Here is a 21821-nt window from a genome sequence, read left to right on the forward strand (position 1 = left end):
AGATCAGGTTGGAACAGCGTAGTCATCTTTTGTCATGCCACGGTATAGCTGCGACTTGTGAGTAAAATAAAAACAAATCGAGAGCAAGCTTCTATTCAAGCTTACAGGGCCTATTCGTTCGCTCTGCACTTGCAGCTTACGTCGTTTATGAATTATCCACCCATAGGACGCCTGGTCTAATGGTAATCTCCAAGAGAAGTGAGCTTACTACCCCTTATGCTTGGAATGCGACCAGTGTTAATGTGACCTCGAGTGCTGGTACACTGTCACGCGTAAGCAGCAACATTATGCTGTCTCGCACAAGTATTTTTTTATTACTTTCATGAGCATCAGTGGCCGCAACAAAGTGTTGGTTCCCTCGTACTCTCAGGCAAAAAATCTTGTTTAACCCGTCAAGAAGTTGAGCAGTCTATACAAGGCTCATGCAATATGAAAGTAAAGTGCATGGGATTCAAGTTCTGAACCGAAGAGCTGAAATTTTATCACCTTAAAATAGTTTCTTTTGATGGTTTTGTTAGCCTAATCCGAAAGCAATGTTCTTTTAGCGCTGCATGTGGTCCCAGCTGCCACTAAAACCTGGATTTTATTTTTAGTAGTGTGGTCATCTTTTCCATGACCAATGGTCGGCTGGCCGCAACAAAAGTAGTCATTGCACGTTGCCTATCTAGGTGAATAAGAGGCTTGGCCGTGCGGCCTGCTTCGTGCCTCAGGATTCAGAAATTACCAGAACCTTACCATTTTCTTCATGCCCGGATATCTAAGAGCTCATATTTCTTTTCAAGCATCTAAATGCACTATTACACAATAACTGAATTTAAATGAGTATAGACACTAATTTTAGTTACATGTTTCCTTCTGTGTAATATCACCACAGTTGTTTTATGTTGCCTACGGCCGCTAAATAATTGATAATTAAAATTCTTCTCTCGTACTGTTTCGGTTTCATTAACCGAACAATGGCTGTTAGGGCAAAGGTGACCTCTTGTCATATGAGGCACGAAAAAAACTGCAATATTCAATATAATCGCTGGTTCCTTTGTTACTATTCTGGCTCTTGAAGCGGGCTGGTTTCAGCGTTGTAGTGAATTAAATCTATACCAATGAGTGTTGAGTAATCTTTATTAAAAGGAGCTTGCACAAATGCCGATTCATGGGAGAGAAAGAGTAGGGAAAGGGAGACCACATTAGGAGGCCAATTCCTGCCTCAGGATTTTATTGCAGTGATCGTTTGGTATTGTATTGAATCGATTGCAGTTTTTTATCCGTTTCAGGTGGCCTAAACCCATCTTTCACGGCACAGGTATTGTTCGGTTGTTGGAAACAAAACAACATCGAGAAAAACTTCAATTATAAACAATTTAGCGGTCGCACAGGAATATCAGGGAGTGATCCCAGCATACTAATGTCTAACGCATCATTTCAAAGCAGAAAACACACAAGCATAACCGCGGTTAGCTGTGTCATTCAGCTTTAAGTTAACTGTGTCAGCGTGTACTAAAGAGGCGTCTTTAATAATTTAGTCAGGAAGATCATAGAAAAAAAATTATTATCATGGCCTTTCATCTCTCCAAGAATGCATATAAGAAAGTTCCTTCAAGTATGTTAAGCTTCCTCCCCAACGCGCTTTACAGTCTGTGGTACCCATTTTGTAGCAGTGTGCACTAATTACTAAAAACTGAAATTACACAGCATCTGATGGTTTTCTAGTTAGGTGATCATTACAACTTGCTTGGTTGGTCTAGGCCACTTTACTTCCGCGCCCTCTGCAATCCAACAGCTGCAGTAAGGTGTCCCTTTGCTTGCAGGGCCAAGTGCTTGATCGTTGTACTCAAGGGAGATGCAGATTGTACGTATTGCTGTCACTCAGGTGAATAAATTTGATAGGGGTCTAGTTTTGCGACTTCTTTTACGTGCTGCTGCTTCACTTACATATATCAGTTACATATATCAGATATACCTTTTATAACTCCTAGTGTATATCCCAGGCAATCATAACCCTCCTTACTTACACTATCCTGCCTCGTGCAGTATTGATAAGCTTTTGACGTTCTTTCCTTACATTTTCCGACAATTTGAAATCTTTGCACACAGCTAGCCCAGCCCTCCTCCCCTACAAACAAGTATTCCCGGCGAGGTCGGTTCAACGACCCACCCACGGAGAGGGGTGCACCGTTCAGTGAAACCCAGACCCCGTGAGTAAGTTCTTAGACATGTGCTCGTTAACGTAGCCCACTACTTCCTTAACGTTCTAGCCCTCGGCTCACCGGAAATTAGTGAGACACCCCAAAAGGCGCCTGGTTTGGCCTGTTCGTCACTGCCAGTGTCATTTGCGCAGCGGCTCCTCTTTGGCCACGCATCTGCAGCGGCGCCCTTTGTGTTTGTGCATTTTGTTTGTGTGTTTTGTTTGCACGTTTTGCTTTCGTACGCCGTGCTGCCCATGTCCCCCGCACCGTCTTCCTCTCCCTTTCTCTCCTTATACGAGTTTTCCCCCCTTTTTTTCTTTTATTTCTATTTTTTTGCTTCCTCCCCCAATATTGTCCCTGTCTGCTCCCCGCACCCCCATCTTTATTTTTTATTCTTTTTTTTCAATTTTTTGAACCGTTGTTGCTATTTGCGTGTTACACTCCTTTCTCCCTCCTCTTGAGCTCACAAACTTAAAACGTCCATCTGACACCAGACCACTACAGTCCTGAAGAAGACCGCACCGCGGTCGAAACGTTGATAAATAAAAGTGTCTTTGTAGAAGTGCCCACTTCTCTTAAATCTATATATATATATATATATATATATATATATATATATATATATATATATATATATATATATATATATATATATATATATATATATATATATATATATATATATATATATATATATATAAAGAGAGAGCGAAATATACGCTTCATTTAAGGAAACGTTTTCATTTTCATATATATATATATATATATATATATATATATATATATATATATATATATATATATATATATATATATATATATATATATATATATATATATATATATATATATATATATATATATATATATATAAAGAGAGAGCGAAATATACGCTTCGTTTAAGGAAACGTTTTCATTTTCCTCCTCGACGTGTTGATCGGAGGGCCGATCTTTTTCATGGGTGATTTGCTTCATTGGTGTCTGCCATTTACTTATAGGGGTTAGACCTAGAGCAGGGGGGAGAAAAGACTATACAGAGGAAGTAAAAAATATAAAAAGCAGGAAACGGCAGCTGGAGCTGTACGAGATGGGTCTGGGGAGAAGGGAATAAAGAAAGGGAGAGAGAGAGTGCGTGGAGTATGTAGGTAGTAGGGCAGTACAATGCCCAGATGCGACCCCTGTTTTGTTAACTGTTGCGTGGTTGCCTGTTGACAGGTGTGCCGAACTGGGCTGAGGCGGACGACAGTGCGCGTGGACGCACGGCCACCCTCCTGGAAGGATGCGTGGTGTTGTCGCTTATCCTGGCCGGAAGGTCAGGGGGCAAAAGACCCAACCACGGAGGAAGGAGCCAAACAGCCATCAAGCAGTATTTTTTTCTCGGGCAATACTGCGCCACTTGGTGGTATAGCCGCCGCAGCTGGACATCGTAGCCGCACCTGGGTGTGTGTGTACACACACACACACACACACACACGCACGCACGCACGCACGCGCGCACGCACACGCACACGCACACACAAGCCAACAGTCACCGAAACCAAGGTGCACAGAGGAACGTTTTTTATGTTCTTTTTATGTGCAGTGCCAGTCAATTGAAGAACACTACTTCGATTAATCTGTCGCTAAAAGAAAATTACTTATAAAGAAGCAGAAAAAACAACCATGCCGCCGGTGGGATCCGAACCCACGACCTCCGAATATCGCGTCCGGTGCTCTTACCAACTGAGCTACGGCGACGGCAGTCCAGTCTGCTGCTTTCGTGGGTATATATGTTTTGCGTGTAAGCGAACCTTGAGAGTGTTCACCAGCGCCGCCCTCGTCCATAGCGGTGGACGTAGCACGTCCTGTAATACCGCGAGTGTGACGTGGCACGTCATCTAACGGCGAGGGCGGAAACTGTGCGAGAGCCCTCATGCTACCTATGGCATCAACACTGCCGGAACCGAGACCCCCGTTAAGCTATTAGCAGACAAAGCAAATGAAATGAGGGGCTCATTTGACAAATATATTAAGGAAGCCAACACGCGATATTCGCAGGTCGTGGGTTCGGATCCAACCGGCGGCATGGTTGTCTTTTCTGCTGCTTTATTAGTAATTTTCTTTAAACCAACTGATTGGCACTACAAATTAAAAAAAATTACAAACATTCCCCTATGCACCTTGGTTTCGGTGACTGTTGGCTCCCTTCATAAGTTTGTCAAACGGGCCTCTCATTTACTTTAGCTTGTCTCTCTCTCTCCCTCTCTCTCTCTCTCTCTCTATATATATATATATATATATATATATATATATATATATATATATATATATATATATATATACCGGAAGTGATTTCTTTGCAGCTGATTGATCAATATATTACAAATTCACGAAAAATTGAAAAACGTAGCAGGATTTAATTCACGCCGTTTCGGCTGGAGGACCAGCCTTTTTCGAGTGCCCTCTGGCTGGTCGAGGCTGGTCCTCGAGCCGAAACATCGTGAATTTAAACCTGTTATGTTTTTCAGTTTTTGGTGATTTTATGATATACATATATAATCAATTTCCCTCTCAGCTAAATTGCTTATTAGGGTGCGTTCATAGAAAACAGTAACATTATTTTCCATTTTGGATTGCTTTAGTTGTGATCTTTTGATTTGGACAAAAATTTTCCCATGTTGCCTTCTTTGCGCTGACCCTTTTAGATTTCACTGTTACAAACGTCTCTTGAGTATCTTCAGAGTGAAATGGCTGTTCATATTTTTGTCGATTTCAGTGTTTTATTAGTGTGTTTGATATTTCGACACATCCATTTCTAGCGCCAAAATTCTATCTGAAAAAAAGTGAAGGAGCAGACAGACACTTTGGCCCACTGTTAATGCAATGTTGATCTCTTTTCTGTGAGAAATATGCGATTGGCAGCGAAGTCTTCAGAAAGAAGACCAATGATATCATGAAAAGCGAAATTATCTTGTACGTTGACACAAATCAAACTATTTCGCATAAGTAGGACACTTCCTTTGTCAACAAAGGACTGAAGGAATTTCTCGAACACGTGTAACCTCATTTTTTCTCTAATTCCTCAAAAATTTCGAAAGTTTGTTGCCCACCAATGAGCAAATTTTTTTCAAACCGTTGTTACAACCGCAGTTCTTGAAATAAAGGCCTGTACGTGAGGGATGTGGCACAAGTGCTCTTTTTAGTTTGCCTGTTAATTTGCCCGAATTCGCCATGCCACAGATAAATGAACTGCACGAGAGCCCTTTCTGGACATCTAACAAAGCAACAGTGCTGTTGCTTACCAGAAATATCTTGATATTTAGCATTCACTAGGCTGCATACTCTAGCAAGCCGTTTCGGGGAAGAAAATGGCACGTTACTTGCTGAAGCAGCTCAGTGCCTTTGGCCACTGAACCCAAGGTCAAGAGATCAAATCCTGGCTGGTGCAGCCCCATTTTGATGGCAGTGAAATACATAAACGCTCGTGTACTGTGCAAGTCATAGAGTACTTTAAACAACCACAGGTGATCCAAACTAACCTGGAGCCCTCCCCTGTGGCGTCGCACAAAGCCGACATGAAGAATGAGAGTTTGCGCAAACTAATCCGAAGTCTTCCGCTGCACCAGGACGCACAGCCCCCATGCAGCTTCTTACTTTTCATCTTTGACTCACAGAATGCGACTAAGATAACCAGATCTATCCAGAGGCCGGGTATATCCGTGCTTTTGCTTTTTTTTTTGCAGCAGAACAAGTGCTCACGGATCTCAGTGAACCAAAAAGACGAGTTTTCAGAAACAAACACATGAAGGAAACAAGGGAGTAATTCCGTACGTTGATGCCACCTCACTGTACTTGGAAAAGAAAAGGGGCTAATGCTCCATAGTTGAATCACCATTTTACATTCCACAAGGGCTTGCCAAGAACGTGTAGGCCAGTGACGGTTACTATCAAGCAATCTCTCTGACGAGCAGCACCTTTACTGGTTTTTAAAATATGCTGAGATCTCGGCTGTTTAGTTATCCTGTGGCCTGGCAGGTGTTGCGCAAAGGGCAGGCATTAAAATTGTAGATTAAAAAGCAGTGTTACAAAAAAAAAGAGAATTGTCACCTCTGGCCTCCACTCGGAAAATCCACAAAGCTGCTGCACAAGTGACACGAAAACTTTCACAAGCGTTAGTGATTAAAAATGCTGGCACTCCTGTGTCAGCTTTCCGCTGTTTTTCGATTGATTGAAGACTATTCTCACCTTGGGCCGCAACAGCGTGCAATGGGTAAAGTTACTCTGCAGCGCCATTTTGGTGATTTAGCTGGGTTTCTCTATGTATGTAACATAACTGCGCCAATTATTCTGCTGCAGACGAGATATACAATAGGTTGGCGCGTTCGCGTGTGTGCTTGCTCCTTTCCTTTGTTCTGTCTGGCTTTAGATGCTCGCGTGCAAAGAAGGTCGAATTGTTATCGTGCGGTGCGAAAAATCACACTTGCAACGTATGCAGAGTGAACGAAGTAATGAAGTGGAAGAATATTACCATTATGAGTTTATTGCGTGCATAAATAAATGCAGTGCACAACAGTGATGTATTCTTCATGCAATAAAACGTTTTATGGTTGTGTAGATGTTGGCCCTGCGTGGTTATTTTCGTTTTTCTTGCATCTCTTGTGCACTGACGCAATTGGCATGAGCCCGCTGCAGGTCATTGGACGCGGGTGTGCAGCAAGAGCTTAATATTCCCCGCGAAGCTTTTTGGTATACAAAAATAAGAGACGAGGATACAATAAGAGACCCAATACAAAACTGCATCAACATAGCTGGCTATCAGTTATCAGGGCGGTGACGGGGAGTGGTTGGACAGAGACCTGAAAGGGATCGGTTCTTACTTGGGCTGGCATTGGCACATATTCTCGGGCCACTTACCAGCCAATTATAGAATTCGGTCTCGGTTGTGCATAGGCTCTTGCTCGGCCCTGCCTCGGTGTCGGACGAAACGCGTCGGGCCGACGAAGTCGACCTCTGGAAGGCCAATGCCAATCCCCAATCTCGGCTCAGGATATTTCAGCAAGGTCGGCCTGTGCAGTTTCGATCGGCTTGCCTACGTAAGGACGACATCACGCCGAGCTCGTTTTGCGCCTTGCTCAGTACCACATTTCTCAGTGGCAATGCAGAGCAGTACGACTGGAATTGTCGCTGGTATGGCAGAAAACAAGCGCGTACACGTAGCCAACAAAAATATAGCACGAGGACAAAAAGTAACCAAGCGCTTGAAATGAACGCTGTTAAAAGGCAAGCAGCCGCATCCAACGATGTCACGAGATGACGAGCTGATGAGAGAGATAAGAGCCGCTACGCGCTGCCCAGAGAGAGCGCGAACGTAAATATTTTTCTTAATAAAAGTGTTTTCTTTCCAGACAAATGCACACGAAGCATTCTAAAACCAAAACTCAACATTGTTTTAAACGTTTATAAACCAGAAATATGTAACCCATTATTATTCTCTTATTTGCGTTTGTCCTCACACTTCATTTTGGCGCTACAGTCCGCAGCCTTACTAATGTCGCTAGCGTTTCGTTCAAGACCGCATTCGAGCTGCGCCTACGCGACCTATGTAAATTGACCTTGTATTCTATTGCATGGTTTGTTAGAGCTATCAAGGAAGTGCTGACAGTCTTTTCGTAGTCTGAAAATGTGGGTGCCTTCTGTGATTTCACGAGTCATTCGATGCATATTATTCGCACGAACAGTGCATTCGACAAACAGTCTTGCAGGAACACGTGGGACACATTAAGCAACGAACTGCCAGTGGGCGGGAGTGTATCCCGCCATCTTTCTCGTTCAGATATGCGCACCATTGGTCCGCTTCTGGCCTCTGTGTGGTCGGCCTCCTTCATGCTGGAGGCGTGCCTGTGGGCGTGGCGTCACCCGTGTTGGTCTAAGACAAGACTTACGGCGCTAGCTAGCAGAGCAGCAGCTCAGGGGCGCGCGCGGTACACAGCCGCGTAAGATGCCTCGAGGAGGCGCATGATGTCTGCCGTCTCGCGCAGAGTGCGGCCAGTCCTCAGCGCTGCCAACGACCCAGGAGGTGCGACACGGAGACTGGCCCTGGCATGTGATGCTCCTGCAAGCCGGCAGGCACGTCTGCGACGGCACGCTGGTCGCCGACCGATGGGTGCTCACCGCCGGAGCCTGCCTGCCGCAGGGGTGCGCCTGCTTGAATGCTCGTCTTCGCTAGGAACGGCGCTCCAATTCGTTCTCCTTGAATGTGTGCTGCAGAATGCGTTTTGGTTCGGGCAGAATTATAGGCAAACTCACAGATAATGTACCCTTTGCAAGGTGCATACCTGAAGCTCGACTTAAGCAATCGCTTCGCCAAGCGATTAGATATGGAGAGGAGGATGCAGTCCTTGTGGTTCGCAAGACGCACTGAGAAGAGCAGCGTTATGGCAGTGTTCTTGGCCAGATGCAAGGGTTTGTGACGATGGATGGGTGGTCTAAATCGGCTGAAGGTGCGCGATTTTCCTATTGCCAACCCATCTTAGATAGGCTGGCTAATTAGAACCTTACGAATTACACCTTAAGATGGCGATAACATCTTAGAAAATAGTTACCGGTTACCACCAAGGTGCATTGCTTCCATTTATTGTGACGGTCCAAAATACGGACCCTTTCTTGAATTTTTCAGATTTCCGCTCAAAATCTGCCGTCAGGAAACCTGGTGCAGCAGCCCTTGAAGCGCATTCTACATTAAAAAATGAAGCAGACTCAAGTGGTTGGTCCGGTTATGTCTTTCTCAGTCAGAAAAGACTGGAGGTCAAGAAAACTGCACGCGGCCGTTTTGTAATCAGTGAACCCGCGCCTAGCGGGGGCGCCTTCCCTCATCCTCTTTGTCACGTGGACGTGGCGCTGCTTATCCACAGTCTCTGCTCCATGCTCGAGAAGGCTCGTTTTATTCGGCTCAACAGATACGGGACATTGCTCGCAGGCGTGACCCCAGCGGCGAGTGGCAGGCCCGACTGGGCTCCGTGCGCAAAGAGTCCGCGTCGCCCTTCGACGTCAGGGCGGCCATCGCGGCGGTGCTGCGCTCGGCCGACGGTGTCCTGGCGCTACTGCGGCTCGACGCGGCCGTGCCCCAGAGCCGTGCCGTGCGGCCGGCCTGCCTCCCCCGGACGCCGCCCCCACAAGCGGGCCGCTGCGCCACGCTCGCCTACGGTGTCAAGGGTGAGTGAGCTGATGTGATGCGGCAGTTGTTGATGCGAGGAAGTCGCTGCTCCGTAGTACGTTTTGCGAGGCACGTGGGCGATAGGTGAAGAACACAAAATTTCGTGACTTTGCAGCTCTTCAATGCCGCGGCACTGAAAATTCCTTACTGGTGAACAAGAATGGAGGTCACTAAGTGCGGTCTTTGTGTCAAGCTATAAGCAGCCAAGTGGAGAAATCTCTCGCGTTATGATGGATGTGCCTTTGCGCAGGAGACCAGTTGGAGCAAGTGAACCTGGAAGCGTCCGAGTGCGGTCCGGCTGTCTTGTGTGGTCGGCAAGCTTCCTGTGTGGTGAGTCCACCGTGGATCATGGCCGCCTCCGCGAATTGGAGTCCTGCGGCACATGAATTTGCCGTAGAAGAGGCGCTCAACTGTCATGCTTAAAAACGAGACCCACATAAGTGTTCTTCAGGGTTAGACTTTTTTTATAACGTGCCAAAGAAACGGATGTGCACGATACTCGTGTAGCAAATGTTCTGACAGGGCAAGGACTGCGTGCAACGTTTATTAGGATGCGCGAAACTAAAACCCAAAACAGTGCAGCTCGTGGAGTGCAGTGCAGCAGTATATATATATATATATATATATATATATATATATATATATATATATATATATATATATATATATATATATATATCAAGAAAGACAACAATCACCGAAACCGAAGTGCATGTTTCTTTTGATTTTTTTAATTGGTAGTGCCAATGAATGGGAGAATAATACTTCGCTTAATCTGTCGCTAAAAGAAAGTTACTTACCAAGCATAAGAAAAACAACCATGCCACCAGTGGGATCCGAACCCACGACCTCCGAATATCACGTCCGGTGCTCTACCAACTGTGCTACGGCGACGGGTGTTCAATCTGCTTGTTTCGTGGGTATTTATGTTTATTAAGTGTAAGCGAACCTTGAGAGTGTTCACCAGCGCCACCCTCGTCCATAGCGGCGGACGTAGCACGTCCTGTAATACCGCGAGTGTGACGTGGAACGTCATCTAACGGCGGGGGCAGAAACTGTGCGAGAACCCTGTTATGCTACCTATGCATCAAGACTGCCAGAATCAAGACCATATATATATATATATATATATATATATATATATATATATATATATATATATATATATATATATATATATATATATATATATATATATATATATATATATCTTATGCTACCTATGGCGCTCATGACTGCCAGAATCGAGACCCTATATATCTTGGTTCTGGCAGTCTTGATGCCATAGGTAGCATAAGAGGGTTCTCGCACAGCTTCCGCCCTCGCCGTTATTTATATATAGTAAAAATATTTGTTGTGTGCAAAAAATAAAGTTTTCTCATCTGGCCCATCATATAGTCCTACGCTGGGACGCAGCGGCAAACGGCAGAAATTCATTGCAAGAGTCTTTGCACACTTTGCAGCACGAATCCCTGGCCGGCCGCCAACTCATGTGCTGGCACGGAGACCGCTGGCAGCTGGCGGGCGTGGCAGCCGAGCCTTGCAGCGGAGGTGCGCAGCGCTTCCATGGGCTTGGGCCGCACCTGGCGTGGGCAGAGGCGGCGCTCTCCTAGCGGCCGACTGCGACACTGCTGTGCGCTGCTTCGACTCCGGCTGTGCTTCGGCGTGGTGGTGCCATGCAGGAGTGAACATGGAGCGGCATGCATTTGAACAAAGCCACCCGAGACATCAGCCACCACGTGTCATTTCATCACTACGCATGTGGAAGAAACTTCATAAAAACTGCACGGATTACGGCACGGCGCTGCAGTCGAGGCAGCTTCCACGCGCACTGGCGGAGTAACCCATACGACTCCCTGACAGCAGCAACGCCGGGAAGCGTATGCGATGTCAGCAGAAAATGTTACTGCTCTGCTAAGCTATGTCCCTCAGCCTGAAGCGGCGAATTAGCGCTCTCGTTGACTTAGCTCGCTGGCATCCCACTTCGTCAGCTGTGCTCCACCGAAAGCTGCACTGTGCACCATACACTACTGTTGGGCTTCCGGGGGCAGAAGCGGTGCATACCACGCGGCTCAGTTCTTTAGACGCCTTTTCGCCAAGCGAATGAGCTGACATCTGTCGTGACTAAAGAATGGACAGCAGAAAGTGACGCGGCAATGGAGTCTCACCGAAGCACCTTTGCTCCCGACGAAAAATGCGCCACATGTTGGCCGTCATCAAAAGAAGCCTGGCTCGCCATCAGCGCTCCTGGCAGAGTGTGGCGGAAGAAGAAACGACCTTTACAGGGACACTGAAATGAAATTCGATTATGACAGCAGAGTGAATAAAGTATACAGGGTGTTTCACGTAACTTGCACCATGGATTTACAAAAAGTGGCGCACGGGAGCTGGGTTAAACCAACGACATTGTTTCGCGTCGTGTGGTGCTCCTCAGAATATTTTTTTTTAATTCTGAGTAATTGGGTAATTAGCTAATTATGTAATATCAATGATGCAAAATTTGTAATATTTATTTTATGGTCACACGTGTTTCGTAAAGTCGTTGAGGGGGTTACGAAAGACGCGATCCAGTATTTTACGGCCGCCGCGGTCGCTGAGTGGTTATGGCGCTCGGCTGCTGGCCCGAAAGACGCGGGTTCGATCCCGGCCGCGGCGGTCCAATTTCAATGAAGGTGAAATTCTAGAGGCCCGTGTACTGTGCGATGTCAGTGCAAGTTAAAGAACCCCAGGTGGTCGAAATTTCCGGAGCCCTTCACTACTGCGTCTCACATAGCCTGAGTCGCTTTGGGACGTTACACCCCCATAAACCATAAACCAAACCAGTATTTTAGTTACGTGTTCGTTCTTTCTAGCATTTCGAGAAAGCCCGCGAAATATGAAAAGAAAAAAATAAACGTGGTCGCGCATTTGCGCTACAGTATTTTAGTGCTGCCGAGCGCGTACTGAGTAAACAAGGATCGCGCGCTCACCATCTCGAAGTGGGTGGCCGCTCTCCGCGTTGTCTTGAAAGTGCATCCACCCATTCGCCCCGAATGTGGAAAGCGCGCGCCGTGATCTGCGATAAGTGATAAGCAGGCCATCGACCGACATCGCAGAGACGGAAGAAAAAAAGGAAGGGAAATCAGTGAAGCCGCGTATTTCAAGGTAAACTCTGCTGTTTTTATTATTTTCGTTTTGCAGTCCGTCCAATTATGCAGCGGCAGCTCACTTGGGCACGGCCGTTTCCTTCTTCCAGAACACTGTTGGGTGCACCGGAACACGGTAGCGCATGAGAGCAGTCACGTGGCTTTTTTTTCTCCATATTTTGCGAGATTTCTTTAATTGCCGGCAAAAAGGACCGCGTAGGAGGGACGTTGCTACAGAAAAACTGGATCGGCTCTTAGTGAACCCCTTCTACAGCTTAAAGGAACGCACGTGACCCTAAAGTGAATAATAAAAGATTTGCATAATTTTAGCTAATTGAATAAATAAGCGGAATTAAAAAAATTAGCTGTGGCTTAACTACTGTTGAACCTGCTTAGATAACGTAAGCTCTGGTTTATCAGGCAACTAGACGCGGCTTGGTGTCTGCAATGTTGAGTGCGCTTCGGACAACCACCAACACCGGAGCTCGGCGAAGCGACTACGTCCTTATTTCCGTCCTCGGCACGCGCCTTTTCAACGCGGCGACTGACGTCATACAAAGTCAAGCGACTTTCATTGCGTTATACCGTATATGACGTCGTCCGTTCAACCGTCGTCCTTGTTACATTTCGCAAAGCTTTTTTTAAAGTTTAAGCTGAAGGTCACGTCACGTGTTAATGTCATAGACAAGTATGCTAAGCTGGGTGAATTGGAGCATTTGCATTTTTCTAAACGTAGCGCGAAAAAACTAGGACGCAAAAGGAGGCACAGCGCTCGTGTCGTGTCGATGCCTTCTTCTGTGCCCTCGTTTTTTTTTCGCGCTACATTTGGAAAAAAAATTGCTAGTGTGGGCTAAACTTTCTTTTTCCTATTATATATTACATGTGGACATTACACTTACTACTAATTACGGTCATTACTATACTATGACGTCATCATGGTTAACCACACTAACTAGTACAAGCCTATATACTATCTTAGTATTGCGATCGAGCGGAGCTGCGCCGCGGCAAAGCGACTACCTGTTTACGAGTATAGACGTAGATCCGGTTGCTCTAGGGGCGCCGATGCAATCACCAGCAGCACGCAGCAAAACTCCGGTTCGGACTGGCGTAGTAGAGCTTTTGCTCTCATACTCTGAGGAGCGCCACACGGCGTGAAACAATATGTGGTTGGTTGCAAACAGCTCCGGCGAGCCACTTTAATCCTTGATTCAAGATACGTGATACACCCTGCATAAGAGACTAGTAGAGCATCCAGCCGTATTCCAGGCGCCTCATTTGTTTTTTGAAACCAAGGTGTAGAGAAAATTTTTGTGACCACCTTCACGCCCAGGTGAATCGAATGAAAGTGACCATTATTACACTACATAACCCCAGAACATGCCCATCAGAGTTCCTGCAGCAACGTCATCGGGGACGCCCTAATGGAGTCGAGATCGTTGGAAATACAAGTGTGGCGCCCCTCGAGGTGTGTTTTTCGAGGGGAAATAATTGCTCCTCCGAACTCCACTCTCTGCGGGCCGGGGTCTCAAATTTACCTCGCTGTGTTTTTGTCTCCCACGAGCAAAATAGAGGGAGGAGGAAGACGGAGGTCTGCAGGGGAAATAAGTCAGAAGATGGCCACCAGTGGGCTAAATTTTCCTTTTTCAGTTTTTCTTCGCTGTTGCGTTTATTGAATGTACCCCTGCCTCACGGAAAGCTTACCGAGGTACGCAGGTATGACCCAACGTAAACGAGTAGCTATTTCTGGCTACAGATCATTACAGGGTGAAGTTTTTACGGAGCAATAAGGATCAACTCTCCAGTGTCAGCGGGTACTCACAACTATGCTCTGCAGGCCGCATGTTTGAGACCCCTGAGAGAGACGATGTGTGAAATGTTTTTCGCGCTCGTTTAAGCAAACGACCTTTCAGAAATCATCTAGGTGAGAAAGCCTTATGCCGAAAATATCCTTGTCTCTCCTCTTTGCTATGAGACGGGGCCAGGATTTTTTTATTATTGCGAAAGCGTTATATTGCCCATTAGCAACGAAAACCGGCCGCGTCGGCATCCTGGAAAAGTGGTCCATAAAACCCCAAATGGCGTAATCAGCAAAGAGAAAAAAAAACTTGGCGAGCACGCAAAAGGCGAGCAAAAAAAAAAAAGGGCGAGCACGCAACCAATACCCCACAAAGTCGCCTTTCTTTTTTTCCCGGTTTCGCAAGTTTACAATAGGTCACAAACAACATATGTTCTGCACTGCACTTTAAAATATCAGGAGCGGACATGCGTTTCACTCACATGAAAAATCTGAACTGTTTCATGGAACACAGCTGTCCCATCAAACTCATAACTTCATCTCCAAAACATAGCTCCTTGTACACTTCAAGCACCTTAAATATGTTTTCTTTAAAGTAATATCGGACAGACAGCGCATCTTCATCGCAGTGTCGTACAGCCATCCTGCTTCGACAAATGCTGTGCAGGCCAAGAAGGAAAATTACATCGTATTTATAAATATCCGGCTCAACTCCCAGGAATCGTATCCCATACGGCGGCAATGGTAAGTCTTTCTTTATCGTCTCTTCGCGGTTTTTGTTTGGCGGTCCTCATGGCAGCGGACTAAACGTGATAATCTATTTCTGGTTTTGAGAAAAGGTGGTCTCTCTCCTTGCCACACTTGTACCTGAGGCAGGTGGTGTCAAGATTTATGTTTCTTCGGGATCAACGCGAAGCTTTCCTGCGGGCTTTTATTCAAGTGAGGCTTTCTTCGTCTTTGCAAAACTTTGTTATTTCCAGTGTCGACGGGATGCGATAAAGTGCAAGTCGATTTTTGAAAGTGCTCATCTTTGCTCTCCGATTTCTGAATGCTCGCTTCAGTTTGGAATACCTTTCCAATGTCATGCATAAAAAAATTGATACAAGATTTGCTTGACTGTGTCTTCCCAGAGCCAATATATCGAACTCTGCATAGTGGAGGCCAAGGAGGAAACGTTTTAAAAAGTGTAAGGAAAATGGTGGTGCCAGCGGGTGGGAAGACACTTTCTTCAAGTTGCACACTGGTACGTTGCCGGCTAAAACATGGATAGAGTAGAAAGATTGTTTTTAACAAGGGGTGCTGACTGCTTGTTGTGTCACAAATCAGAGTCAATAAAACACGTCTTTATTGATTGTTGGGATGCGCTCCTCTTTTGGGACGTGCTCCAGCGGACAATAGCCCACAAAACCGCGTTGTTTTTCGGCGAAGAAAGGTGAACCTAGTGTACGCGTTGCCTTACGATTGTATGCTAATGAGTACATGGGCCATCAGAAAGGGAAGGAAAGTGCCCTGCGTAATTTGATGAACCTGTTTCGTTTCTGATTATGTGGCTACAGGAACGTCGACCGTAATTCATCAAAAAGGGTGCTTTCGTGACGCATGCGAGTGCATTCACTAGGTTTGTGAGAAGATTCGAAAATTTCGAGCAGCGAATCGAATATCCACCCATAGTTTTCGCCCAAAGAATCAAACAGTGCACGTTGACAATTATACGAGAGGAATCGAATCTCGAGTTTTCAATTAATGGACAACGAAGATAATTAGACAAAAAAAAGTGTTCTCTCCGACTCCGCAACCTGGTGCGTATTTAACGTGGCGGCGTTCACACATGGCCTCCAAAAGTGGGTGCAGCCTTGATGCCGCTCTCAGTCGTCTCATATACTGAGTTTTCTCTTGGAAGTTTTCTTTCCCGTGTGACGGACGTGTAGCCCCTGGTGTAGATGGCGTTTTCTTACTGCTACAGCATAGCAGCATTGATCACAGCATGGTACGAGAGGGCCGCCGCTACCGCCTCACTCTTTAGCACGGCCATTCGTTGTACGCGTATTGGACACCTAAGCGCATATTTGTAAAAATATGGGACTCCTATTCCATTCGGTGGCAAAGCCCAACTGTTCGCATTCGATTCGGTTTTTAAAAAGTAGCTCTGGTCTAGCTGGCATCGGCTATACTGCTAGCCGACGCCCGACAGATTTAAGCCACGCAGCGACTCTGAATGAAAACCGTGCCTTCGCAGAAGCCGATTAGAACTGACGCCGCTTCGGCAACGTTTTCTCCAGAGACGATCGCAAACACCGATCGGTATTTTAAAATCACCTCACCCGTCAATGCATGACCATCTGCGCGCAAAAAAACTCGCAACGTCACGCTCGCACCAAAAGGAATGGATCACGCCAATATGCGCAGATGACAGATGCAAGGTATTCTGATCGTTCCTCATTACCAGGAACCTGCAAAGGGTGTTAATTATCGCAGTAATGCATGCGTGTTCTCCACTTTTGTCCTTTTTGTAAACACCGGCACGAGGTGGACCACGGGTGCACGTGAACGTGAACGACCGGGCTCAGAGGGAACGAGGTCGCCCCTTCAGCTTGGATCGAAGCGCCCCCGCATCTCGTTTTGTTGACAGACTGGCATGGACAGGCGCGCTCAGCGTACAAGTTTGCGTATTTTTTTTTCCGGCGTACAATAATGCGCAGCGCTGAGTGGCGGATGGTGACCCAGACGGCGAAGAAGAAGACCACCGACAGCGTCTTGAGAAAAATGAGGAAGCCGGAGAGGTTGTAGCTCATGCTGCTGTTCTCGTATATGATGCACGTGCCACGCTGGCCGCCGCACAGGCCCTGCCACGTAAGACAGCTGCATTGGATGATGGAGCCGAACAAGATGGGCGCCAAGATGGCGCCTGCGTGCAACTCGCCACTCTGCAGTCTCCGCAAAGGACCAATGGCAAAACTTACCGAAGAGCCGCACCGAGACCCACTGCGGGCCCAACGCCACCGGCTTGGTCGGCTCCCCGACGGTCCTGCGCGACACGCGACGGTTGGTGCGCGCGGAGGCGCAAAGGGGCGTACGCACCGGATGGTGGCGCTCATGCCAGGGGCGCTGTTGAGGAAGGTCTCGAAGAGCGCCAAGAAGAGGCCCACCGAGAAGGGTGCGAGCGCCTTGCACGTCGTCTGGCAGCGCGTCAGCTCGGCCTGCACCGACAGGACGTCCTTCTCGCGCACGGTGGCGATGCAGCTAGTCGGAATACACCTGCGGCCCAAGGCCCGGATGGAAGGCGAGCTCTCTCAAGGGCTTGACATCGCGCTAAAGAAGCCGCCGCCGCCCCGTACAGAGGCGCAGAAATCAATGCGATGAATGGCAGCCACACCCATTTTACCCACTGGAACAAAACACGCACCAACACTATGCACTGCGAAAGTTCGCTAATTTGAACTCGCTTAAATCGAACTTACGGTTTATTCGTACTGATGCTTTGGCACAATCTTCACCACTACAGTTCACCTCCACATAATTCGGGTTAATTTTCGATCCACTTCGAGTTCAATTTACCGATAATCGGCTTTATTTTGCTAGATTAAGTGGTTAGGTGATAATTCTTTTATTACCAATAACTGGTAGTTTTATTTTATCACCGCGATGGCAGTGAGGCGAGAGGCGACAAGACTGTGGTATGTGGCATCTGTAAAGAAAATTGCTGTTATCTGTTAAAGTGGTGGTGCTCTACGACTGCTGGCAAGTCTGCAACGTGCACAACTGGCAAGAAGTAGGTGGGCGTATATTCAGTCTGACTATCGACGATCATTGCGGTGCTAGGCCTACTTGCGGTATTACATTCAATGTCCACGTTCCGCCTCCGCTGCTTTGGTTCGGGGTGGTGCTGGTGAGTACTTGAAGGTTAAGCTATACCCAACACAAATACAGCCATTTCTTTTTCCCTTTTTTGCCGCACCAACTACGGAAATCGGATGCTACGGTTTAGAATGCCACATGTGCTAAACTACCTGCTATCTTCAAATATAGATATTGGAAAGAACAGTTTGCGAGAAATTCGTGCAGCCTTGACGAGAGAGGAAACATTGGTGTATTATTGTTTAAATGTATTTTCTGTCCATATACAACAGTTCTGTATGTATATGCTATATGGAGCGTTTCACCTAAGACTTTACACAATTTTAAAAAACAGGCTTTTTGAGTTACAAGCGCGTTTTTTTCAGCATAACGTAGTCAGCAGTGCAGTACATTAGAATAGAGCTAAGACGTGCTAATTGGCAGGTAGGTTCACTAACAATGAATAGTTAACTTTTTAACTAGTACTGTTAGGCTCCTTCATTATTAATGGTAGATAGAGGTTGGTCAGATGGTTCTTAATGATCACAAAGTGAACAAGAGAAGGAAAGCCTCAGGGTGCTTGCCAACGTTTCGACAAGAGGACTTGCGGACAAGTGGACTTGCCCAGACGAAGACAAGTTCACTTGTCGAAACGTCGGCAAACACCCTGAGGTTTTCCCTCCCTTGATCACTTTGAGATCCTTAATTATTTAGAGGCGTGCAGTACACCTTAAGTAATATGTTGATCAGTGTTTAGAAATTTCAAAATGCGGTTACCCTCGTCGCTGTGGCCCAACAAATTTTGGCTATTTCGGCGAGTTGCGTGCACTGGAGAGGTTGCTTTGCCTGCAACCTTCTCAAAAGCGCATGCATTTTGGCGCGATGCGGCCAAAATTTGTTGGGTCACAGCGGCGAGAGTAACCGCATTTTCAAAACTCTAAAAACTGATATGGATATTACTTATGGCGGGATACAGGCCTCTCAATAATCAAGGAGCCTAACAGTTAGTAGTTAAAAAGTTAACCATTTAATATTAGTTAACCTGCCTGTTAAGTAGCCCGCCTTAGCTGTATCATAATGCACTACACCATTGACAGTGCTATGCTGAAAAAAGCGCTATTCTAGCTCAAAAAGCCTGTTTTAAAAAATTGTGTAATGCCCTACAGGTGAATCACCCGGTATGTGTCTTAAAAGTGCTATACAAGGAATGGTGTAACCTTTTAATATCTGCGATTGAACCACTGTACTGTATACATTTATTTCCTGCTGTACGCCTTTTAAATGGCGGGCTCGGGGTGCGTCATGTGATCTGAGATCACTCTTTACCTGGACTATAACGCACACCTATGATGGGAATAAACGACTTGAAGGTAGAATACTAGGCACTCTTTCCCTGGACTATAACGCACACCTATGATGGGAATAAACGACTTGAAGGTAGGATACTAGGACAACCGCCGCAGTAGCTCAGTTGGTGCAGCACCGTACGCGAAATCCAGATAGCGTAGGTTCGGATCCCACCGGTGACAAGCGATTGTTTCTTGTCTAGTTTCTAATGAACTGGTTTATGGTTTATGGGGGTTTAACGTCTCAAAGCGACTCAGGCTGTGAGGGACGCCGTAGTGGAGGGCTCCGGAAATTTCGACCACCTGGAGGTCTTTAACGTGCACCGACATCGCAAAGTAGACGGGCCTCTAGAATTTCACCTCCATCGAAATTCGACTGGCACGGCCTGGATCGAACCCGCGTCTTTCGGGTCAGCAGCCGAGCGCCATAAGCACTGACACCGCGGCGACCCTTTTTAATCAACTGTCTTTGAGGTACAAAATTATTACACTACTATATTTTCGTTGATCAACACTCAAAGAAATATAAACATTACCTTATGCGTTCCACGGTTTCACTGACTGATGGCTTCCTTCCTATGCATGTCCTAACGAGCCCTTGATTTCTCTTCCTTCCTTTGCTGAATAGCTGAACGAGAGCCTCGGTTCTTGCAGACTTGATGCCGTGGTAGCACAAGAGGGTTCTCGCACAGCTGGTGCCCTCCGCGCTCGATCATTTTCCAGATAGCACTTGCGCTATGACAGGACACTCCACATTCGCCGCTAAGGTTGGCGGTGGCGATAGTGGACACTGCGACGGTTACAGGTTACACGCACCAAAAATTAGACAGGAGTCGCAGCTCAGTTCATAGAGCCAGGTTTCGTATTTCCGTTTGCTAGCCGTTGAGACAAGCCCAATGTTGCCCATGCCCGTTCCCGACAAGTGCAATGTTGCAAAACAGACGCTGCAGCCAAGTTCAGTGTTGCCCACGCCCGTTCCCGACAAGTGCAATGTTGCCAAAACAGACGCTGCAGCCAAGTGCAGTGTTGCCCACGTCCGTTCCCGACAAATGCAAGCGTCTGCCAGGCCCAAGTTGTATTGTAGAAACGCTAGCCTGGCCTGCAGTTGTGCGAATAGGTGAGTGTCACAGGCAGTGTGTAAAATTCCTGGCCTTTCAAAATAAGAAAGCCAACATTCCTTCTGGCACTTTTGTTTCGTTGTCGGTGATTTTTCTGCGTAACCGTCGCTATGTTGAGTCTTTTCTCTTAGCGGGGCTGCTATAATGTCCCTGCCGGAGTGGTTTTTGTATGATGTAGGTTTTCAGCGTATATTTTCGTGGTTTATTGCAAAAATTGTCACGACAGTTCATACTCATTTTGCCCATTCTTCGTCTTGGGTTGTGGCACTTTTTTTTTCAAATTGCTGAATCGTCAAACGTTCATATCTATCTCATACCTCTCATGAAAGCTGCGCGCGGTTACGGGTGACGTTGCCGCATGACTGGTTAGGCGAAACTGAAATAAAGGAACTTGTGTCAATTGTGTCAGGTAACCTAGAACAGTGTATTGGGCTGTAAGATCATTTCCTTAATTTAGACACTATTGCAAACAGTTTCATGATGGCATATACTTGTTGTCTTATCTTAACATTGGGCACAGGAAGGAAAAAATCCCACTAAGCACAACCTCCCCTAAATAAACTGTGCAAACAGTAGTCATTATTAATATTCCATTCACTGCTCTGTGTCTAATCTGAGCTCGATGTGGCATCCACATATCTTCTGCAATCTGTGATCTGGTAGGTCCTAAACATAAGTGATATTGCTTCTGAAAGTGCAAGCTTCTCTCACTTAGAGACCTGCTTTCCATGCGTGGTTTATGTGCTTGCTCCTTTTATCCAATGCATAATGACTCTTTTGATGTTGTGTAGTGAGCCCCCCTTTGATGGCTTGGAGCTTATCTAGTGTCCTCAGAATAAGAAAAAAGGTGGCTACTTCTCGGAACATCAATATATATTTTAACAGTTACTTGCACCACCCCATAGCATCCAAGGAGTTAAAAATATTGAAAAAGAAAAGTCTACTCATTGAAATCATGGAAGAAAGTACCATTGGATAATATGTGAACAGTACTTGACACCAAGCTGTTCTACTCTTGGATAGGTAAAAAACAGAAGAATGGAAAACATCACCCTTTAAGGAAAGCTTTTACCTTGAAATGCTTGATTATGTAATTAAGTTGTTGGTTGAGTATATTTCTCACAGTTTACAGCAGTTTTAGCTAGTATATATTGTAGAAAGGTTTTAATCAAAGATTTTTCCCGTGGTCGTTCTGCTGCTGTTTCTATTTCAGTTTGCATTTGCT

The 21821-nt window shown here is 46.2% G+C and overlaps 1 protein-coding gene across 1 annotated transcript in view; it reads left to right on the plus strand.

The window, feature by feature from the left end:
- Positions 1-11789, plus strand: part of LOC144125662 (atrial natriuretic peptide-converting enzyme-like) — a 996499-nt gene extending 984710 nt beyond the window's left edge. The window contains exons 12-15 of the mRNA XM_077659292.1: positions 8201-8357; positions 9139-9374; positions 9626-9705; positions 10839-11789. Of these exons, the coding sequence (XP_077515418.1) occupies positions 8201-8357; positions 9139-9374; positions 9626-9705; positions 10839-10988 (623 nt within the window). The 3' untranslated portion in view covers positions 10989-11789. The remainder of the gene's footprint in view (positions 1-8200; positions 8358-9138; positions 9375-9625; positions 9706-10838) is intronic.
- The last annotated feature ends 10032 nt before the right edge of the window (positions 11790-21821 follow it).

The sequence above is a fragment of the Amblyomma americanum genome, chromosome 1, assembly GCF_052857255.1.
Source record: "Amblyomma americanum isolate KBUSLIRL-KWMA chromosome 1, ASM5285725v1, whole genome shotgun sequence".
Lineage (NCBI taxonomy): Eukaryota > Metazoa > Arthropoda > Arachnida > Ixodida > Ixodidae > Amblyomma > Amblyomma americanum.